Here is a 21,528-nt window from a genome sequence, read left to right on the forward strand (position 1 = left end):
AGAGAGAGTCAAGGGTCATGTGCTAGGCCAGTGGTTCTCAACCTTCCTAATGCTGCGACCCTTTAAAACAGTTCCTCGTGTTGGGATGGCCACCCCCAACCATAACATTATTTTCATTGCTACCTCATAACTGTTATTAATCGTGATGTAAGTAGCTGTTTTTCCAATGGTCTTAGGCAGCCCCTGGTGAAAGGGTTGTTCGAGGGTCATAAGCCATAAGTGAGAACCACTGTGGTAGGACCTGTTGGAGGCTCGTCAGCCCAGACTCTCCCCTGCACCACGTCAACAGGCATAAAGGCACAGGAGGGCTTCCCCGGGGAAGTGGTGCTTGGGCAGTGATGCCCCGGCATGATGCAGATGAGTGGACTGTGCAGACACTCTCCAGGAACACGCTCTGGTCATCTCCACCTACATTGTTTGGGAGTGAATTCACCTGAGACTCACAGGTCTTATCTTCCTAGTTCACAACTGCCTCCAGCCCTGACTCAAGCCAGCTCACAGCCCTCTCTGAGGGAAGGATCCCTTTCCGTCATTTGCGTATAATGACCCACCTCAGCCTTCTTTTGTTTACAAACGCTGTTATACAGTGCAGGCTCGTTAAGCAAAGGAAATTATTTGCTCAGAAAATAATACTCAGTAAAAGATACTCTGACCCCTAAACAAACAATAAAAATAATCAGGAGAAATCAAAATGAAAATTTAGTGGGCACAAAACCAGACAAACGTGTTCGTTAAATGGATATGCAAATGGCCTGGCAGCCTGGGAAAAGGTTCAAGAGCCAGTCACTGCCACTAATGACAAAATGTCTGCCACAACTTATAAAAACTGTCAGTAGAAACGTACATTTGGTTGTCCATTTGGAAAAGGGTCTTGCAGTTTTTTCACAGAACTAGAGAGACACTAGCTATAAAACCCAGCAATACATTCCCAGGAGCTACCCCAGGGGAATGCTGGCCAGAGGATATCCAGTGTGTTACTCACAGCAGCCCCAAACCAAAACAACACACAGCCCATTAACACGTGATGAGTATACTGGTACATGCTCACTGCGAAATACCCGACACAGTGATGAACATGATAGCAGCGACATGACTGATCACAGGTGGAAGCAAAGGAAGAAACTGGATACTAAAAGGTTAAATATTGCGTAGTTCCATCTTATAGGGTATTCTTAGGAAAAGCAGTTTAGTCAGCAGTGGCGACAAGTCAGGGAGCATAGTTAAAGGAAGGGGGTCCCACAAAGATCTTCATTTCGCCAAACGCTTGTCTGTCTGTTATACACACACACACACACACACACACACACACACACACACACACACACACACCCTGTACCGGTTTGAATTCATAGCCATTGTGAGTCCATTTGTGTGGTGATCTCATAGATATGGACATCAAATTTGCACCTTAACTAGCAGAATGTAATTCCGTGACTATCCATGGCAGGCAGGCTTTCCAAAGACTATCTGTTGAGGAGTATTTCCAAATATTTTGCTTCTAGGGAGACACTGGTTCCTGGGTAGCTAGCTCCGCAGGGTCCTCGCGTTTCTGCCTTTCTTTAGGAGAGATGGCTTTTCACCCAGTCCCAAACATGCCTGGGGGTAATGTTACAACAGCAGCTCCAGCTGCTCCGGCTGGGTGGACTGCACAGCGCCAGTCCCTGCAGGGTTTCAGCTGATAATACTATGCCTTCAGATGCCCTGCATTGGTAAAATGGGGTCTGGCATCTCTGTGCCTCAGACTTTGAAAGGGGCCAGTGCCTAATATTCGATGGCTGTCGCGGGGAGGATCAGAATTGCCCCACAAGTCGTTATGTGTTTTTCAGATGGGTCCATGTGGATCCTAAAGATACCTCTGGGGTAAACGCTAGAACAATCGGCACCGTCGAGGGGCCAGCACATCATTGTTGTGGCCGCGAGCAAAACCCGCAGCGCGGCCCCTTTAAGAGACGCCAGGAATGTATCCAAACAGACTGTGCGCGCGGTGCACGTGACTCACAGCTGATTTCCGGCCCGGCCCCCTTCTCCGGCCCGGGCCGCCGGAGAGTCAGTTTGCTGCTGCCCGCGGTCCCCAGCCTCGACTCGCGGGATGGCGCACGCGGCCCCGCCGGGCGCGCTGGAGCAGAGCGGCCCCATCCGCGTGGAGCACGACCGCCAACGCCGCCAGTTCTCCGTGCGCCTCAACGGTACCGCGCTGCCTTTGTTTGCGCGCGCGCGGGCGGGACGGGGCGGGACCTTGCGGGCGGACGGATCCCGGGGCGGGAGGGCTCCCGAACCCCGACTGGCACCGCCGGAGCGCGCCCGGCCGGGCAGCCCGCACCTGCTAGCGCTGCCGGCTTCCGGCATCGCGGACGGGGGGCTGCCACCCCGGATCCCGGAGAGCGGGTCGCTAGTGGCCTGCTCCCCCCCCTAACCCCCGGGTTTTCGGTTGCTTCCTGCCGTCCTGGAGGAGCCTGCGCGGGCCTGGGGCGTATCACAGGGAACGTGCGGCCTGGAGGAGGAGGCGGATAGGTGGCTGTGAGACTTTGGCCAACTTGCCTGGCCGGCCGACGTCTGCCTCGGTCTCCCGGAATCTGCAGTGGGGAGAGCTGTAGCGCACACCACTTTGGCTGGCAGTGAGCGTGAGACGCGCTGGCAGTAAAGGCTCAGAGTGACACATTTGGTGCACAGCAAGTGCTGATAAACATAGATAAATAGCTACTTCTCAAACCAGATAGCGAAGTCAAGGCCTCATCTTCTGTAGCGACTGTACCAGCAGACCGACACTCCTTCCATTGATCCGAGGGGCTGGAAAAGATTGTAAAGTATGGGACCTTGAGCTCTCTGTAGCCCACCCCTCCCATCTGGGCTCCCTGGGAACATCCGTAGCCTAACTTAGAAGCCACTGCCCCTATTTTGAAGAGACGCCCTCCTGTGAGGTCGGCCAATAAGTTGTAAGCAGTGAAGAGACTGAGCAACCGCTCCTGACTTCCTGAGCCAACCTTCTGTTACCTGCACTTGGTCACAAGCAGAAGAGGCCTGGTCCCCCCTTTGAGCTACCTAACCACTAAGGAGGCAGCTGTCACTTCCTGTGTTGTGACATACTGCTCCACAACATTACAGACGAGTAAACTGAGGCTGGGACTGCAGGAAGTGACCTGCCGGGCCTCAACAAGACCAGAGTCATACTCAAGTCTGAGCCCAGCTGCCCCATGCCATACTCTTTCTATAGAGAAACAAGTCCTGTCGTCAGGATGGTGGTAGCTCAACTGGCAGCGACACTTGGCCCTGGTCACTTGAGAGGCCTTATCAGAGGTTTTGTTAGATCCTCTTTTCTGAAGTTTTCTTGGTTCCAGGAAGGCTCTGATTCTCCAGGTAACTCTGGAGGCATATTAGATTCACAAAGAGAAAGGCAGAAAACCCTCGGGCTTCTCTCTCTTCCTCCCTCCCTCCCTCTCTCTCTCTCTCTCTTTCTCTCTCTCTCTTTCTCTCTTTCTCTCTTTCTCTCCTCCCCCTCCCTCTCTCTTCCTCTTTCTCTCCCTTTTTTTCTCCTCCAAATGGGCCCAATCAAAAGGACAGTACTCCAGAATTGCCTGTGAGCAGACTCTCAAAGTTAACTCTTCTGTAACGTGCTGTCCTGACAACAGGCAGACAAAGTGGCTAGAGGCAGCTCCTCCTCCACTCCTGCTGCACAGCCTGGGCCGACAAGTACTTACTGAGTACCTACTATTTACCAGCGTTCTTCAAAATGCCCAGGATGTGTGGGGCTGACAGTCGAGAGAGGAAGAAATTACGCAGTATCTTATAAAGCAGAGGCCCTCCGGAGAAGTGGAGCTGGGCAGAAGGAAGGGTATATAGGGTCAGGGCTGCCATTTGGCAACAGGTTCCAAGCAGGTGCTATTTAAGTGAAGACCTGAAAGACAAGAAACAGCTGTAGTAGTGAAGAGGGCACCATGGGAAAAGAGACCAAAGGCCCCGAGGCACCCACTGCCTGTTCCGAGCAGCCAGGAGCAGCACAGGGATAGAGGAGCATAGCATGGTGGGTCGGATGAGGCTAAGAGATCACTGGGGACGAATAGTATAGGGCCTGGGAAAGTGAACTTGGGTGAATTTGGCACTGCGGGTTCCCTGATGACATGGATCGGGAACCCTAAGGCAGTGCTCATGGGGAACACAAAGTGGCGCGTGATAGAGTGAGGAGCTGGCTGCAACACTGCTCCAAGCAGTGTGAGTGGGGGGTGGGGAGAAATGCCTAAATCCTGATGGACTATGACAGGAAAGATGGCGAACTCAGGTATATATGACTCCAAATTAAAGTTCTGAAGTGCTGGGTGTATGGTCACTGTTTCATAGGTGGGAAACCGAAGCCCAAGGGCTGGTGGACAACTAGCCCAGGGTAGACCCTCAGGTTGCCTTCTGAGGGTTGTTGTCATCTGAAGGTTGGAGGAACATAGATAAGGCCCCTGCCTCCAGCCCCTTCCTTGGCCTCCTCTTTCTTCCCTCAGCCAGGGTCAGCCATTTGGGTTTGTGTGTATGTGTTTAAAGATTTGTTTTTAAATTGTGTGCGTGTGTACAACATGCATTCCAGTGCCTGTAGAGGTCAAGTGAGGGCATCAGATCCTGCAGCTGGAGCTACAAGCAGGTGCCAGCTGCCAGGCATGGATGCTAGGAAGAGAGCTGGGATCCTCCATAAAGGCAGAAAGCCCTCTGACCTGCCGAGCCAGCTCCAGGCTCTGGGACTGCTAATGTTTCGGGAAGGCTCACTCCAATCCCTCCCAGAATGTTCTCTACCCCCAAATAGGAAGGACTGAGCCCAGCTGCGTCCCTCAGCCCCAGAGTGTTCAGCACGGCCCCCAGCACGTTTGTCTGAGGTCTGGGGCACTCGAAGCTTAGCCAAGACTGCCAGTGATCCAGGTGGTAGGGGCCATGACCACTCAGCCATTGCATGGGTGTTGGCGGTTGTTAGAACTGACAGTGCCACCTGTGCTTTCTGTCCCACGATGGTGGACAGTCAGGGGAAGCCCCGGATGAGGGAAACCCTGGAGTGAGAAGGTGCTACCCAGCTGGGAGGCCCTGGGTATGGATGTGGCGAGTGGAACAATCAGCAAGCAGCTAACCAAACTTAGTAGCTGCCGTAGGGAGGGGCTGCAGTTGGGGTGTGGCTGGAGCCTGCTGACTTGCCTAAAAGCAAGCCCAGGGACTTCTGCAGCCATGACTTAAGCAGACACCTGCTGGGGACGTGGCTGTTCTCTGGGGACCCAGCCAAAGGCACAGGGGCCAGGCCTTGGGGCTGCCGCATGGCACTAGTCCACCTCCAGCCTCAGCAGGCAGAGAATGGTTGTAGTAGCCCAGGGTTGCCCATTGCCTAAGTAGGCTCCCTGGAATCAAGAGCAGGAAGAGACTGAAGACACTAGCAAGTTTGCAAGAGCTCAAACCCCCATTCCTCACCCCCACCCCCAAGACTGCTGGGAGCATAAGCTGATCTTTTGGTGGCCCACAGACTTATATGCTGTGGCTCTAGGATCCCTGTCACCTGGTTCCCTACACTGCCTGTCCCTAACTCACAAAAGCCAGCCACTCTAGCCTCTTCACTGTTCTGAGCTTCTTGAGGATCTGGTTCTGCTGTTCTCGCCACCTGGACTCCTCACGCCAGTGTCCTGGGACCCTCATTCCCTCAGGTCTTTTGTACAAAAGCTGGCTGTCCTCTTTATAATGACAGCTTTCACCCCTGCTCCCTGCCCCTTCTCTGGTCATCTGTGTCTACCTTACTGCTGTGTCAGCTTTGTCCACTCCAAACACAGCCAGACATAGTAGGCGGTCAGTGAGTGACTTAGGGACACCTGAGAGGTCAGGACAGATGGACGGATGGCTCAGTAATGAGGTCGGTCCCGCAGCTTCTCTCTGCACTCTCACCTCTAGTGGACATGATCGACCCCAGCAAGTGCAGAACCATGGGGCCTGGGTCCCATGTCTTGCAGCTGTAGCGGGTGGCTGTGGGAGCTACAGCTAGGCTTTGGCCAGGGAATGGGCACAGCCCCAGAATAAATCCATATAAGGAGGGAGGCTTCAGCACAGGGGAAGGCCATGGCCTTTGTGCACCTGGCCGAGAAGGGAGATGGCATTCTAGGTCTGGAGGTGGGAGGATGAGGCTACAGCTCCATGAAACAAAGCACTCAAGGCTGGCTGTGCTGATGTATGGGTTCTAGGCGAGCTTGGGCTACACAGTGAGACCCTGTCTGAGTTACACTCTACCTCCAGGCCCCGTGTGGCTGCATGACTTGGCTCTTGGGAGTCCAGCTCTGGACATGAGGTGAACCACAGCCTCCCTCTGGAACTTGCACACCGAGGGTGGAACCCTCAAAGGTGCCTGGAGTGTGTGAGTGTGTATGAGATGTCACCCTCCATTCAGCCTGTCATTCGCCTTGTGACACCTGGCACAGGCAGGGGACCCAGAGGGCATTTAGGAGCTGATTCTCTGGCATGTGACAGTTTGAACATGTAAATGCAGCTTGTTTAAAAGTTAAAATACATGAAGTGCACGTTGCTTTTGAGAAAGTAGAGCGTTCAGCCCAGCAGTGGTGTCACAAGCCTTTAATCCCAGCACTCCAGGGGCAGAGGCAGGTGGATCTGTTAGTTTGAGGCCAGTCTGGTCTACAGAGTAAGTTCCAAGACAGAAAAACCCTGTCTAGGAAAACAAAAAGAAGAAGAAGAAAGTAGAGCATTCAAGGCCAGCCCAGCCCTAGGAAGTTCTAGGCCAGCTTAGGCTCCCTCAGATCCTGTCTAAAACAGACAGATGAATAGACAATGACATTTTATTTTAATGCTAGGGAACCCTGTGATCCAATCTGGCCTCTACGCCTCTCCTGTTTGTGCCTCCTCTTGTTCTTCCTTTGCAACCCATGAGCTCTGTTCTGGGAGCCCTCTGGCAACCCCTGCCATAATGGCTTTGCCTCTCCTTGGTGCTTGCTTGAGCGTTTCTTTCACACACAGGCAATCCCTTTAAATAGAAAATGTTGGGTTTGCCTTTGGCTTCTTTTTCTCATTGAGCACACCTCAACTGCCAGCAGGTCCTAGGACTCTTTTGCCCTAGATTGTTGATGCACAGCAGAGCCGGAGTTACCTTCCAACCCTCTACTGAGGACCTAGGTCATGACGCCAAGAGGGTACTATGGGACCTTCCCCCATCACTTCTCACTCCCTTGGTCCACTGCAGCTGGCCGCAGCAGCATCCTCACTGCCCTGCCCCGGACCCTTTGCACAGCTGCTCCTGCTGGAGCATCTCTCTGATCCACATTTCTCACATCCATTCCCCATCTACAGATATGTCACACACTACTTGCTTTTCTTGTTTCTCTTTCCTCCCCGTAGTCATGAGGGCAAATCCTTGTTCCTTGCTGTATGCCCAGCACCTGAAAAGTGTTTGCGACCCTGTGAACATTGGGTGGATGGCTGGGCGGGTAGATAAACAGACAGAGACCTACAGATTGTGATTGGAGCAACTTCCCCAGTAACATTTGCCAGCAGGATTCCTTTTTGACTGGTGAACTCTTGTCCTAGCAGGGCTGGCATGGTGGGTACCCATTTGTTCACCTTCCTGTGCCTATTGGACTCTTGATTTGGCCTGAGTCTTGGCTGGGGGATTGGCAAGACTTAGGCTGTGGCTGATACCTCTCCTGTCTCCTCTTTCTCCACTGAGGTGGATTTGTTGGGCTCTGTTTTGTCCTGAGCTGGACCTTAGGGAGGGAGGTTAGCTGAGAACACAGAGTTGGGGTCCCTGGGGTCCCTCAGCCTGTTGCAGAGAGTGCCCTCATTGAACCCTACATACAGCCATATGAGGAATGCCATCATGTTCCTACTCTGGGGGTATGGAAACTAAGGCACAGGGGTTAGTAAAAATTCAGCTCTTGTAGCACACTGGTAGTCTGGCTCCAGATACTGTCCTTCACCCTGTCCTCCACACCTGGGTCTTGGCAACACCTAGGGTTGCCAAGAATAAACGAAGCTCTGAGGGTCCCTGGAGTCCACACCTCAGCTGTTTCTGTCCCCTGCTCCAGGATGTCATGACCGGGCTGTCTTGCTGTACGAGTATGTGGGCAAGCGGATCGTGGACCTGCAGCACACAGAGGTCCCAGATGCTTACCGTGGGCGTGGCATTGCCAAGCACCTGGCTAAGGTAGGATGGGTGGAAGAACAGGACATGACTGTCACCCTCCCCTAGCAGGGAAGATGGACTGATGGCCAGATCTAGTTTGCTTCTAGACCACAGCACAGCTTCACAGGCCTATCTGGCCAGGGTTTGCAGCTGGCAGTGGGAGAACATTAGACACCGCTTCTGGTGTCCTAGGACCTCTGTGGCAGGTGGCCGCCTTTCAGAGCAGAGGGCCCTACAGCCTGACTCCACCTGGGGACCAGAGCTTGGCGTGCAGTATTTGCTTAGTGAGCCCTGGTGATGCAAAGTGAGTGTCCAAGTTAGTGGGCACATGCCCTGGTCCTCCACCTCGCCTGCCTCTCCCAGAATCCCGGGCTGCCTGAGGACCAAGTACAGGTGAAGCAAAGAATGGCTTTCAGATGCCGCCCTTACCTCTGTGCTTCTGGGTGAGCACTCTGCTGGTTTCTCAATCCTGTCTCCCTCCCTTTTTCCCTGCTCCTGGCTCTCCTAGATTGGAGGCCTTTTTGTGGGGCTTCCTGGCCCTCGTGCCCTTCTATATAGGACCTGGCCACAAGCTGGTCTGTGGTTTAACCCAGTTACCAGTGAGGGAACTGAAGACGCTGGCCTAGGCAAAGTGGAGGATAGCCACATGGGGAACCTGGGGAAGTAACGGAGAGAGCTGACGACTACCAATCTTCTTGGCTGCGGTGGGCCACAGTCCCCAAGCAAGCTGCTGCCCACTCTAACAGCTGTTCTCCCCTCTGCTGACCCAGGCCGCCCTGGACTTCGTGGTGGAGGAAGACCTAAAGGCCCACCTCACCTGCTGGTACATCCAGAAGTACGTCAAGGAGAACCCCCTGCCACAGTACCTGGAGCGCCTACAGCCGTGACCCTGGCCACTGCGTGCAGGAGTGCACCCTGTGGGCCTTCTACGTGGGCCTCAGCCAGCTCATGTGCTCTCAGGAACCTGTTCCCATCAGGACAGGCTCAGAGTTATTTTTGCAAGGACACTCATCTGCAGCCCTCATCCAGGATTCTGGGGACCAGCTGCTGCCTGAGGATGTGTGGAAATCCAGAGTGGGATGAAGGGCAGACCAAGTGGCCAAGACCCCCTTCCCCCAGAGTTCCTCTGGATTTGCTGAGGTCCTCCCTCCACCAGCTGCACCTCCCATCTGGCCCGGCTACTAGGTCCCTGCTCTGATCAGCAAGAAGGTGAGGTAGAGTCCCTGCCACCTCCTGAAGTTGTGTCCTTCCTGCAAATGAGAGTGTTCCTGGAGCCAAGAAGAACAACAGGAACCCTATGTGCCAGCTTCCCAAGGTGGAGGTGCCAAGCCTTAGCCACTGCCAGTGCTAACCCTTTCTCTTTCTCAGACTTCTGTGCCCTGGCACAGGCAGTGGAATGGCAGCGAAGGGCAGCCATTCCTGGCATGTAAGAAAGCAGTGGCTACAGCTCTGGCCCGGGCCCATCTGTGGGCGTGCACACCAACACATGAGCACAGGAGACAGGCCAAGTGGCAGTCAATGTCTTCCTCTCCTTGGTACCCACACTTTTTGGTCCTCATGTGCAAGAAAACAAGGTCCCTACTGGGTGTCTGCCTTCCCATGGATTCAGCTCAGCAGCTTGGTGGTGATCTGCCCCCAGCGTGCTCTGGCCTTTGGCTGCCGTACTTGCCAGGCCTTTCTTGAGGGTCACTTTGGAGACAGGTGAGACAGTGGCACACAAAATCCATTTGTATCCTCTCTTGTAGTCCTGACCGTCGCGCCACTGCTGCTTAGGCCACACCAGACATCTGTGCGCAAACACCTTCCCACTCTGCAGGAGTACCGGAATCTACCAGGAGGCTGTGCATCCTGGCTGGGGGTCCTTAAGCGCAGCACCCTTGAGCCTCACCACTGCAGTCAAGGACATGGATCCTTACGGTCCCCACCCTCAGCATCTCCCTACCTCCTACATCCCTGGCTCTTACCCTGTTCTTGATGCTCCTTTTCCAGCCTCCTAGAATTCCAGGATAACCCAGCATACCCCCCTCACCCCCTTCCCTCACTACCCCATTTGTCTGCTAGGGCCTCTTTTCAGGGTCCAGAGAAACCGCTGGGCCTCTAGGAAGACGTTGCTGACAATTTTCTGCCAGCTGTGGTGGCAGTGGGTCCCCAACACAGTACTTGAATGAGGGTCCCGAGTATGTGGACCCAAGAAGAGTGGCTGGGCTTCCTCAGTGGACTTGTTCAAGTTCCTGCAGCCTGGCCTCAGCGTCCTCACTGCCTCGGCAGCCTTAAAGTCCCACTGGCCACGCCCTGGAAGCTTACAGTCTTGCAGTGTAGCAATAACCATATCTCTGCCTCTTCCTCCTGGCCAATATGCCCAACTGGGCCACTCTGGTGCTATCCCATCTGCCTTTTCCCCACCCCCAACCCCTGCTCCACATCCCAGATTGCTCCAGGAGCCCATAGGCAGGCACTGGTCACTCTAGGCTTCATGTTCTTCAATACGTCTGTGCTGTGGTCAGATCTCCCCCCTGGGGTTTCTTTTCCTTGCCCAGTCTCTACACAGGCAGTAACTCATGTGCCTTTCCTACTCTGAACCTGCCACCCGTAGTATCTGGGCCAAGGCTGGTGTTGGGACCTGCAGCCCCCTCACTTTTCTGACTTTTGAACACATTGCATGATCCTGTTGGTAAGTGACAAACTACTAAGGCACAGTGAGGTCAGGGAGCCCCAGAGTGAAGGGCTAGGGGAAGACAGGTTGCCTAGGAGGGGGCCCTCCCTGGTGTCCAGCCTATTTCTTGGTCCTCAGCATTACTGCACAGTGGCACCGCTCCTGTTGAGGGGGAGCCTGTGCTCTGAGGCCATCCTGTCCTGACAGGTCGCCCAGCACAATAGCAGCAATTACTGGGATCCCACCCAGGTCTGGACACCTTCGCCATCTGCATCCCTACTCGACATTACCTGAGCCCCATCGTTTTCCTCGTAGGGGCCACAACTCACTGTTGGGCAACAGCTTTACAGGGGTTCCCAGAAGAGGTCGTGGCGCCACACTGGCCTCTGACACGGGCTGCTCCTCGCTCTGGAGCCGGTCTTTCGGGGATCCCTGACTGGAAATTGGCAAACACAGGAGCAGTGCACGCTTTCCAGAACAAGGGCACGGGAACCTGCTCATGCCAGCCCTTACACGAGACGGCCCTCACGAGCCGGGGCAGCGGCCATCCTGAGTGCAGGCGCAGCACTTGCGGACCCTTGTGGTCTACCCCCCTTTAAGTCTCATGGAAATCCCAGCAGACGTCAGTTACGGGCCCATGCTGCAGGTGGAGGGACAGGGTCAGCCACCAGCCTGCAACCCACACAGCTAGACCGCCCAGGAGCCAAAACAAGTCCCTGCCCCGTGGTCAGAGGTCTGCTTTGGGCAACAGGTGACGTCAGTAATGCATAGATAAACTTCCTAGCCATTCCCTTATTCCCTTGAAGGGCTGATCTAGGGCTCTCTTAAATTATAAGGTACATGGCCAGCTTCTAGCAGTCCAGCTTGTGAACGGGAGCACCCCCCTGGAGCACCTGGCCACTCACCTGTTATTCCTCAGATCAGGACTTGGGCTGGTTCGAGTCCTCCCACACGTCCTTTTACTAGTCTCAGGGTCCTGCTTCCAGCTCAGTGCCCTAAGTTTCATACAGGAGATCCTGTGAGGCTGTGAATTGAGCCTTTAGCTGCGGCCGCCAGGATCACATTTAGGGGTTTCAGCTGTGTCCTATGGCTTCAAGATTAATATTAAAGATGCTTTTCTGGTTATCAAGGGTGCTTTCTGGTCTTCTTTCAGGGCCTTGGGGTGGTGATCTTCAATGCTGTCGTAGAACCTACACCCTAGTCTAGCTTCAATGCTGTCATAGAACCTACACCCTAGACTAGCTGGGAGGCTAGTCTTCAATGCTGTCGTAGAACCTACACCCTAGACTAGCTGGGAGGCTAGTCTTCAATGCTGTCGTAGAACCTACACCCTAGACTAGCTGGGAGGCTCCACCTGGAGCCACTGGTGGCCGCTGGGTCTTTCAGGCTTTGCCTTCAAAGCAGGTGATCACCGCAGCACTTCCTAGTCTACCTCCTGACGACTCAGCAGAACCAGGATGGAACAGTCTGTAAAGAACAGGTTTAGGCCAGGCAGAGTGGTGTGCGCCTTTAATCCCAGCAGCAGGGAGGCAGAGGCAGGTAGAGCTCCGAGTTTGAGGCCGCCCTGGTCTACAGAGGGAGCTCCAAGACACACAGAAACCTTGTCTCAAAACAAAAACAAGGAAAACAGATTTGGTTCTAGGACTCCCCAGGCCAGAGAGTCAAAGGTCACACCTGGCTTTTTGCTGCGCCATTTGTGGCAGGCAGCAGAAGAGCAAGGGAGAGGTGTCCAGACACCCATTACAGTAGTAATTCCATAACAACTAGCCCATTCCTAAGGGCTGAGCACTCATGAGCTAGAAACCTCGCTAAGGCCCCACCTTTCCCCACGGCTGCACTGGGGGCTGAGGCTCAGTGCATGGCCTTTCTGGTGCATGTCTCACTGCGTGATTTCAGGGGTCCATTTTCCCCAGCAATGGGATCATTCCCACCCTCCAGCTTGGTGGGGACAAGCAATCAAAACGTTCACAACTCTGAGCAACTATTTCCAGGAAGTCAGTGCCGTTACCAGGCCCAATGTCAGCTGGCACAGAGAAGTGAAGACCACCACCCAGGTACATGACTGTGGGATTTAGGTCAGAGAACATGTAAAAACATTACCGTCCTCAGAGCTACTCTGGTTACACTGAGGCTGGAGAGGTGGAGTTATCAACACGGCAATCCCGTGGTCTCTGAGGGGTTCCCAGCTAAAAACTCCTAGAGAACACATTTCAGGAGTACTACTACTCTTCTCACTGCCAAAAACACTCTCAGAGCCAAGAGGCTCCTCCTGCCTCCCTTCCCCTCCCCCAACAGGAGCTGACTGAAATCATACTGGGCACAGCTCTGCTAAGAACGGGTTACTGGCCAGCAGCCCCTTGTGCGCGGAGAGCTGGAAGCCCAGGCAATCAGAGTGAGCAGAGGCACAGCATAGGCAATGATGCCAGCCTGCTGGTACTGCAAAGCCTAGTGGGCAGAGCATTTTCTCAGCATGCTCAAGGCTCTTGGTCCCATCCCCAGCAACCTCACTCAACAGAAAACCAGAGAAGAGTGTGCCTCAAAGACAGACTCTGAGTGGAGGATCAGCTAACCCAGCGTCACTAGCGCAAACCTGCCACAGGTCCCAGCACTACCAAAGTCCAAGCTTTCATGTTCTGAGTAGTGTATGTTAAGGGTCCAGGGAGCACACTTGAGCCAGGAAGCAAGGAGTTAGGGTAAGACCTGACTGGTGAGATTTGGTACATTTATGGGTTAGAGAAGGGATAGGATCCACAAGGCCTGACTAAGAGCTTGGAAGATTTGTTCCTGAAAGTCAACGTGAGGGAATCCCAGCCAGGCATGCTGTGAGACCGAGAGGAGAGTAGGAATGAGCCTCTCCAGTGGCTGAAATCGAAGAAATGTGTTACTGTTTGCATCTGGAATGTCCCCCAAGGTCTGTATGTTAAAGGCTTGGTCCGCAGCCTGTGGTGCTCTGGTGTGATGAGGGAGGCGGTAAGGGGTAGATACTTGGGGTGTACTCTTGGAGAAGATAATCTGGACGTGGTCGCTTCCTCTTTGCTTCCTGGTAGATACTTGGGGTATCACAGAGATCACAACCACAGAGATCAGCAACTTCCTCTAAGCCACTGTGGTATGTGATGTACATACTTGCCAGAGGCCCCAAGGCAAAGGAGCTAACTGAGAACTGAGCTATACATGATTGAAGACATGAGGCACAATCCTTAAAAAAAAAAAAAAAATAAAGGGCCAAGGCAGCACACGCCTTTAATCCCAGCACTCTGGAGGCTGAGGCAGGCAGATCTCTGTGAGTGTGAGGCCAGTGGTCTTACATAGCAAGTACAGGACAGCCAAAGGTACAAAGAGAAACTCTGTCTTGAAAGAAAATAAAAAAAATGGGGCTCGCATAGCAAGACTGAGCCTAAACTGATGATCCTCTGGCTTCTGCCTCCCGAGTGCTGAAGCTACAGGCCTGTGTTACAATGCCCAGTGTGGTTTTTGTTTGCCCTTTGAAATAGATCTCATTGTGTAGCCCAGGCTGGCTTCAAATTTGAGATCCTCTTTGAGAATCACAGTTGTGATGTTTTACCTGCTAGCTATGGGGAAAAAAATGTGTGAAGTCAGAAAAGCAGGCCATCACAGGTATATCAGCTTGTTTGTCAGAATGACCAAAATATCTTACAGAAACAACAAAAGATTTATTTTGGCTCACAGTTTCATAGGGTTCAGCCCACCATGGTGAGGAAGCTCTGGCAGAGCTCCTGGCAGCATGAATGTCACAGAGGCTCGCAGCCTGTGGATGTCAGGAGGCTCATTCTGGCACAGTGAGGATCGGAATGTTCACGGATACTATGCCCTTCTCCCTCATTCAGGAATTTGTCCGGTCTCACCAGCCTGATCCCTACCAACTTCATGTTCACTACCCTGCATCTGCTCCTTGGACTTCAGGGTCCCCACTTCCCGTGATCTTCCTCTACCCACAGCCTGTCAGAATGGTGCTACCAGCCGGGTTTCAGGTGCTCAAAACAGGACCCTGAGAGAGAGGTTTTAAATTCAACCTATAACCATATATTGGCCTCCTGAGCTATCCCTCTGAGGTCCAGGGTTCTTCACCACACAGAACCAGGGAGAACACAAGGCAAACCAGGAAAGATGAGGCTTCATCTTCCTAGGATCTGCTAGTGCCTGGGGACAGTCATGAGTAGGACCACACACTGAAACTCCAGAGAGACTGCCCATGTCTACACAGGAGCACAGCTCCTATCCAAGGACCTAGAAGGATTTCTTCAAGACAGGGTTTCTGTGTGTAGCCTTGGCTGTCCTGGACTCACTTTATAGACCAGGCTGGCCTGGAACTCACAGAGATCCACCTGCCTCTGCCTCCCTTATACATGTGCACCACCAACACCCTGCTGTTCTGTCCAGTTCATGAACCCCAAAAGACCAGGAATAAACAGACTCCGCTGTAAATACATGAAGTTCTTTTTATTACAAATCATTACAAGCTGCAGCTTGGGCTCACACCCCCCACCACCAAAGCAGTGAGAGCTGAGAGCCCTGTGCTCAGGTTAGTTGGGTGATTTATTTAAATATTCTGGTCCATCCTAGCATGCCCAAGGCAGGGGCGATTCCTGCCTGGTAAGCATCTATTGGTCAAAATGCTACATTTTTAATTGATTGGCTATAGGAAGGTCCCCAGACCATTAATGATCTGGTGTCCCTCCCTAGAGGGATGGGCCAGTTTCCTAACAACTGTATCTCAAGTGGGTGGGGAAAGAATGCAGTAAGGTGGTCCTTCCCCTCAGGGCATTACTGGACTTCTCCACCCACCTAGTTCAGGCCTTAATTAATAATAGCTGCTAATTTTTAATCTTTTGGTCTCTCATTAGGATTTCTTAAAGAATGGACATGAGCCTGGTGTGGTGGCACATCCTTTAATCCCAGCACTTGTGAGGCAGAGGCAGGTGGAGTTCTGTGAGTTTGACAACAGCCAAAATGAGGGCCTGTCGATGGAAGGGAGGGAGGGAGGGACAAGGGAGAGAACAAGGCCTAAAGGATGCTTTGTGCCCAGCATAATTCATCTAAGCAGCCTAGAGGCATTGGCAGGGCCCATGTTAACACTTACTTAGCCTGGTACAATGGTGTGGCGCAGGTAGAGGCAGAGGCAGGGGAATCTCTGTGAGTTCAAGGCTAGCTTAGTCCACACAGTGAATTCCAGGACAGCCAATGCTACACAGAGAAACCCTGTCTCCAAAAAACCAAAACCAAAACCAAGCAAGCACACATGCAAACAAAAACAAACCATAACACCTCATAGCCAGGAAATAATAGCATGGAAAGGGTGGGGCCCCAGTGCTTTCAGTGTCACAGTATCAATGACCTAACCTCCATAGGCTCCCCCCCTCAAAGGTCCTACCACCTCCCAAGAGCACCATGGACTTGGGACTATACCTTTAGTCCCAGAGCCTTTGGGAGATACTGCATTCCAACCTTAGCAAAGAACAGTTGATAATATTACAAAGGATTCACTTCCCCGGTGCTGTGGACAGAAGTCTCCACCCCCAGCAGGTATCAAATGCTTGCCACAGCTACCTCTACATTGAGACAGAGATAAACATATGGGAGACAGGAAGTGAAGTGAACTTACTGGAAAGAAAACTCCCCAAATTCCTCAGGGCTCCTGGGAGCCTGTGGTTGCAAAGCAATCCTCAGGTCCCAAACCTGTTTGGGCAGAAGGACTCCAAAAACCTATGCTCTCACAGCAGATTTGAGCCCGAGGAAAACTGAATGGGGAAACGTCCTCCTGCAAGGCAGATTCAGGTCCATCCCCAAAGGGCAGGGAAGGGGCCTTTGAAAGGCATGCCCTTGAGATTCTACTGAGGCCTCAGCTGTGCCTGTCCACCCCTTCCCTCTTCTAACAGGAACTAGATGGTGTGCATTCCACCCATGCCCCACCCTCTATTTGGATTGGGGGAAACAGCTCGGACTTTACTAGAGAACACTGGATGGAATGTGGGAAGAGTGAACCGGGATGGTCTAGACGGAAGGAACGCGGCAGGGAGATAGAACAGGAAGTGCACGACTTGAAGAACAGAACAGTTGGCAGCCCAACAGGACACACAGGGGCAGGGGTGAGCAAGGCCCACACTGACTTCCTTGAATTTCAACTTAGCAGTGCTCCAAGGAGTTCTGAGCAGGGGAAGCACGATCTGCTTGAGGTTTTAGAAAGTTCTTCTTGGGACTGGGGCAATGGATCAGTCCATGCAGGATACATAGCCATCAGGACCTGAGTTAGCATCCTCAGCGTGTGGTTTGGAGCTAGGGACTACTTAAGTCAGGTCAACCTGCAGCAACCACTCTTTTAAGAGTTTCCATGAAGAATATATCAACCCCACCCCACCCTGATACCAAAAACCTGTCTGTCTGTGACGTTTTAACAGGCTCTTCGGGTGCCCAGATGCCAGGTACCTGTCATTCTTGCATCTTCAAGGAACATTACAGGCTCAGGCTGCAGACTACCAAGGGCTGTGGAATTCCTTTCCCATCCTCAGAGCATAGGCCTTCCTCCAGAATTGAGATTCCTGATCCTTCTCTTCCCCTGAGGTCAGGCACAACCTGACTACAGACCTATGTTGTGGCCTACTGGTCAGCCACATGGAATGAACACTCCCTCTTCCACCTGAGGCCTATGAGAAGGGACCTCCCACTCTGCCCTTGGGCTTGAACTTCTCAGAGCCCCTGCCGTTCTGCTGCCCATCTGTCCGTCCAGTAATAACTCAAACAATAAACCTCTTACCTATTCGGACAGCCCATCCCAGTGTCCTTGTTAAATAACAAAATCAAAAATCTTTCACCCAGAACCCACATTAAAAAACTGTGATGGCATCGGGCCTGTAATCCCAGCACTGGGGAGACTTTTGCCCGAGCACTGGGATTAAAGGCCTGTGCTCAGCAAATCTGGCCCTGGGAATTATTTCTTGAGTGCATCAGTCTTGTTCTTTTTGGGTAGTTGTTATCACCTTGCCCACCTGAGAGAATTATTCTGGCCCTCAGGGAACTCCATAGCAAACCAGGACTCAGTGATGCTGTGGCGCTCAGCTGCCCCCTGGAGCAGCCTGTTAGAGGTGTGTTCTGTAGTATGGAATGGGCCTAGTACCATACGGCCTCCCTTTGCATAGGAATGGAACCTAATTGGAGGTCAATTCTTTCTTTCTTTGAGACAAGGTTTTTCTGTGTAACAGAATTCTGGCTGGCTGGACTCTGCAGACCAAGCTGGCCTCGAACTCACAGAGATCAGCCTGCCTCTGCCTTCCAGAGTTGTGGAATTACAGGTGTGCGCCACCACACCTGCCCCTTAATAAACCTCTAGCTGCTTCACCGAACCAGCTCATCCTGAACACTCTGTGCATTAAAACCACAAAAATAGACAGAAGTCGTGGGAAAGGACACTCTCCAGGCTGCTGTAGGGGACAGAGCTGGGCTGCGCCTCTGTCCTGCTGCCCTTGGCATCTTTTTGAGGGCTCATCTGGGGTATTTCCTGACTACTGGTTCTTAGTCTGCTGTCAGCTTGGTTGCTTCTGTTGCTGCTGCTGGGGTTTTTGGGGTTTTTTGGTTTGGTTTGGTTTTTGGTTTTGCTTTCATTATTTGCCCAAGGATACACTTGCTGCTTATTGATCGCCTCAGGCACCAAAGGTGGAGCCCCAATCTTGTTCCTGATTGAAATGAAACACTGTGTGGTTTGCTGAGGAAAACCAATCTTGCTTGGGGTAAAAGCTTTAGAAGCTGTCCCAAGCAGCATGGACATTCCTAAGTCTCTCTCTTTCTAAAGATTTGTTTTTGTCAGATGGTTGTGAGCCACCTGATGTGGATGCTGGGAGAGAACTCAGGTCCTCAGGAAGAGAAGTATGAACTCTGAAGCGCTGGGCCATCTCTCCAGCGCACCCCCTCCCCTCCATGCTCTCTCTGCCACTCAGGCCCCTCTGCTTCCCCAAAGAATTCTGTGTTTCTTTCCCAGTCCCAGTTACTTTAATTGCCCTTCCTGAATTAACAGCCTCCAAGGAAGCGCTGCTGCCTCCCCCCAGTCCTCCACCAGCTTGCTTTTATAGCCTCAAGCCTTCTTGGGAGACTCAGATTTCTCCTTCCTTAAGTCCAAAGAGTTACTTTCAAGGCCAAAATGAGTTACTATAAACTCTGGGAGTCTCATCCAGGTTTGGGAAGGTCTCAAAGCCACCTGGAAGAAAATTAGCCACCCTAGCTTGGGGACATTCAGATGGCAGGTAAATGGCTGTGCTGAAGAGGCCAGCGAACATGAACCAGGCCAGTGCTGCCTGGTCCAAGTAGGGAAAGGGAGGTGTCCTTGGTTGCTTTCTTCTTTCCTCTGTCTTTCTCTATCTCTGACTCTCTCTCTTTCTCTGCACTTTCTTGTTATGTCCCGTTTATTTTTTTTTTAAGAGGTAGTTAAACCAGGCTGGCTTTGAACTCACTTACATACACCTGCCTCTGCCTCTCAAATGCTGGGACTAAATGCACATACCACTGCACCAAGCTTCCTTTTTCTGTTTTGATACCAAAAAATACAATCTAGTTTCACTACATATTTTTTTTTTAAAAAATCAAGGGTTTTACAGTGAGACCCTATCTCAAAACTTTTTTGATTTGACAATTGGAGTTGCTGGGCTAGAGAGATGACTCAGTGGATAAGGGCACTGTCTGCTTTTCCAGAGATCCTGAGTTCAATTCCCAGCAACCACATGGTGGCTCAGAACCATCTACACAGGGGTCTGATGCCCTTTTCCAGCATGCAGGTAGAGCACTCACCTACATTAAATAAATAAGTTAAAAACAAAACAAAACAAAACAAAACATTGGAGTTGTTGAGTTGATGATAGCTCAGCAGCTGAGAGCACTAGCTAGTCCCTGAGAGGTTGATCCCAGCAGCCACAGCAGCTGGGGATCTGTGTGAAACCAAAACTGGAACGCCATTGTTGTACATTGTTAAGTCTCCATACTTTAAAGAACAAGTTTCAACTTCTTAAGCCTAATGTTTCCTGCATATCATGTTTTTCAGCCTGTGCTGAACTTGTAACCCATGATGAATGTCCACCCCTTTGGCCTTGCTGAATTCCTGAACGTGTGATCTATGATTGCCCTTTTGCCCTATGAAAATGTGTCTTCCCAGATACCTTGATGACTCCCTTCCACATGATGTATTTTTGCACTTATTTTTACAGCCTCTTTTCTAGCAGCCAATTATCCCAGCAGCTGTTTTCTATCACACTGATGTACCCCACCGGCAGCCTTGAACGCTGAGTCCCCCGACTCTTCTGTCCAGGTATTAACAGCCAATTATCTCAGCAGCTGTTCTCTATCAACCCTAGCCGTTCCCCATAAAGGGGACCTCAAAAGCCAGTGAGGAGCTGCTCTCCGAAACCCGGACTTAGGGTGACGCAACCTCCTGTTGCTCACCTCTAAACACGGCTTGCTTAATCAGACAGACCTGGGAATTTTTTTCCTCCGGTCCACGGTCTAGCATCTGACGCCATCTTCTGGTCTCCACGCGCACTGCATGCTCATGGTGCACAGACAAAGACACAAAATAATACAATAAAAATTATTAATGAAAACCTTTGGCCTACAATGACATCTACAAAAACTTTTCGTTCCATCTGTGAGGACATGCACCTTCTGTTGTTGGTGCTAAATCTTCACTGAACCTGTGTTACATCTCAAGGAGACAGAAAGAAAATCTTTACACTTGGTCTGCTTTTTGTTTTTTTTGTTTTTTTAACTGGGTGCACTCAGGTTTCATGTAGTTGTGTCATGTGTGTTCGTGGTCATTGTTTTATGTCTAGAAACTAGATGGAATTTCAAAACTGGTAATAATAGCCTCGTAACAAAACCTCTGGCCCCTTCATTTTTTATGTTTTAAAATCTTATTACATTCTAAAATTATTCTAGGCATGCTTGATTTGAGGTGTGCGTGTGTTTGGGAATGACTCAGAGACCACATTACTTTATAAGGTGTTAATTTCTCATAGATACATTGTAGGTGCAATTGTATATTCAAAAGTTTGATAAATTGAGCCCAGCATTATGGCCCACACCTTTAATACCAGCACTCAGAAGACACAGAAAGGACAATCTCTGTGAGGTAAGAGGCCAGCCTTGTCTACAAAGCGAGTCCAGGAGAGCCAATGCTATTACATAGAGAAATCCTGTCTTGAAAAACCAAAAAAGGAAAAGAAAGGCTTGGTAGTGGCACATGCCTTTAATCCCAGAGACAGAGGCAGTCAGATCTCTGAGTTCAAGGCCAGCCTGGTCTACGGAATGAGTTCCAGGACAGCCATGGCTACACAAAGAAACCCTGTCTTGAAAAAAGAAAAGCAAACAAACCAAAAACTTGATAAACTATACTGCTTAGCAGGCTGGAGAGATGGCTCAGCTGGTTAGAGTGTTTTTCACTCTTGTGGAGGACCCAGGTGGAATTCTCAGAACCTACAAGGCAGCTAACAGCCATTGGTATTTCAAGCAACTCCTCTTCTGGCCTCCAAAGGCACCGGGCATGCACTGATACACAGATGTGCATGCAGGCAAAACACCGACGCACACATGAAATAAAAATAAGAACTGCCTGGCCTCCCCAGGACTGACATTACAGGCACACTGTTGCACTGGCTTTTTTTATTTTCCGAGACGGGGTTTCTCTGTGTAGCCTTGGCTGTCCTAGGCCTGCTTTGCAGACCAGACTGGCCTCAACTCATAGAGATCC

The 21,528-nt window shown here is 51.6% G+C and overlaps 1 protein-coding gene across 1 annotated transcript; it reads left to right on the forward strand.

Annotated features, from left to right (window-relative positions):
- Nucleotides 1-1,999: 1,999 nt before the first annotated feature.
- On the forward strand, nucleotides 2,000-11,909 carry Natd1 (N-acetyltransferase domain containing 1). The gene is made up of 3 exons (XM_021658192.2): nucleotides 2,000-2,186; nucleotides 8,034-8,152; nucleotides 8,902-11,909. The coding sequence occupies exons 1-3, from the start codon at nucleotides 2,090-2,092 to the stop codon at nucleotides 9,016-9,018; spliced, it is 333 nt and encodes a 110-aa protein (XP_021513867.1). The 5' UTR covers nucleotides 2,000-2,089; the 3' UTR covers nucleotides 9,019-11,909.
- Nucleotides 11,910-21,528: the final 9,619 nt, after the last annotated feature.

Source organism: Meriones unguiculatus, chromosome 11 (genome assembly GCF_030254825.1).
Source record: "Meriones unguiculatus strain TT.TT164.6M chromosome 11, Bangor_MerUng_6.1, whole genome shotgun sequence".
Classification (NCBI taxonomy): Eukaryota; Metazoa; Chordata; class Mammalia; order Rodentia; family Muridae; genus Meriones; species Meriones unguiculatus.

Coding starts and splice junctions, on each gene's coding strand:
- Natd1 (XM_021658192.2), top strand. CDS start 2,090: ATGGCGCACGCGGCCCCGCCGGGCGCGCTGGAGCAGAGCGGCCCCATC. Junction 2,187..8,033: donor GTTCTCCGTGCGCCTCAACG/GTACCGCGCTGC, acceptor CCCCTGCTCCAG/GATGTCATGACCGGGCTGTC. Junction 8,153..8,901: donor TTGCCAAGCACCTGGCTAAG/GTAGGATGGGTG, acceptor CTGCTGACCCAG/GCCGCCCTGGACTTCGTGGT.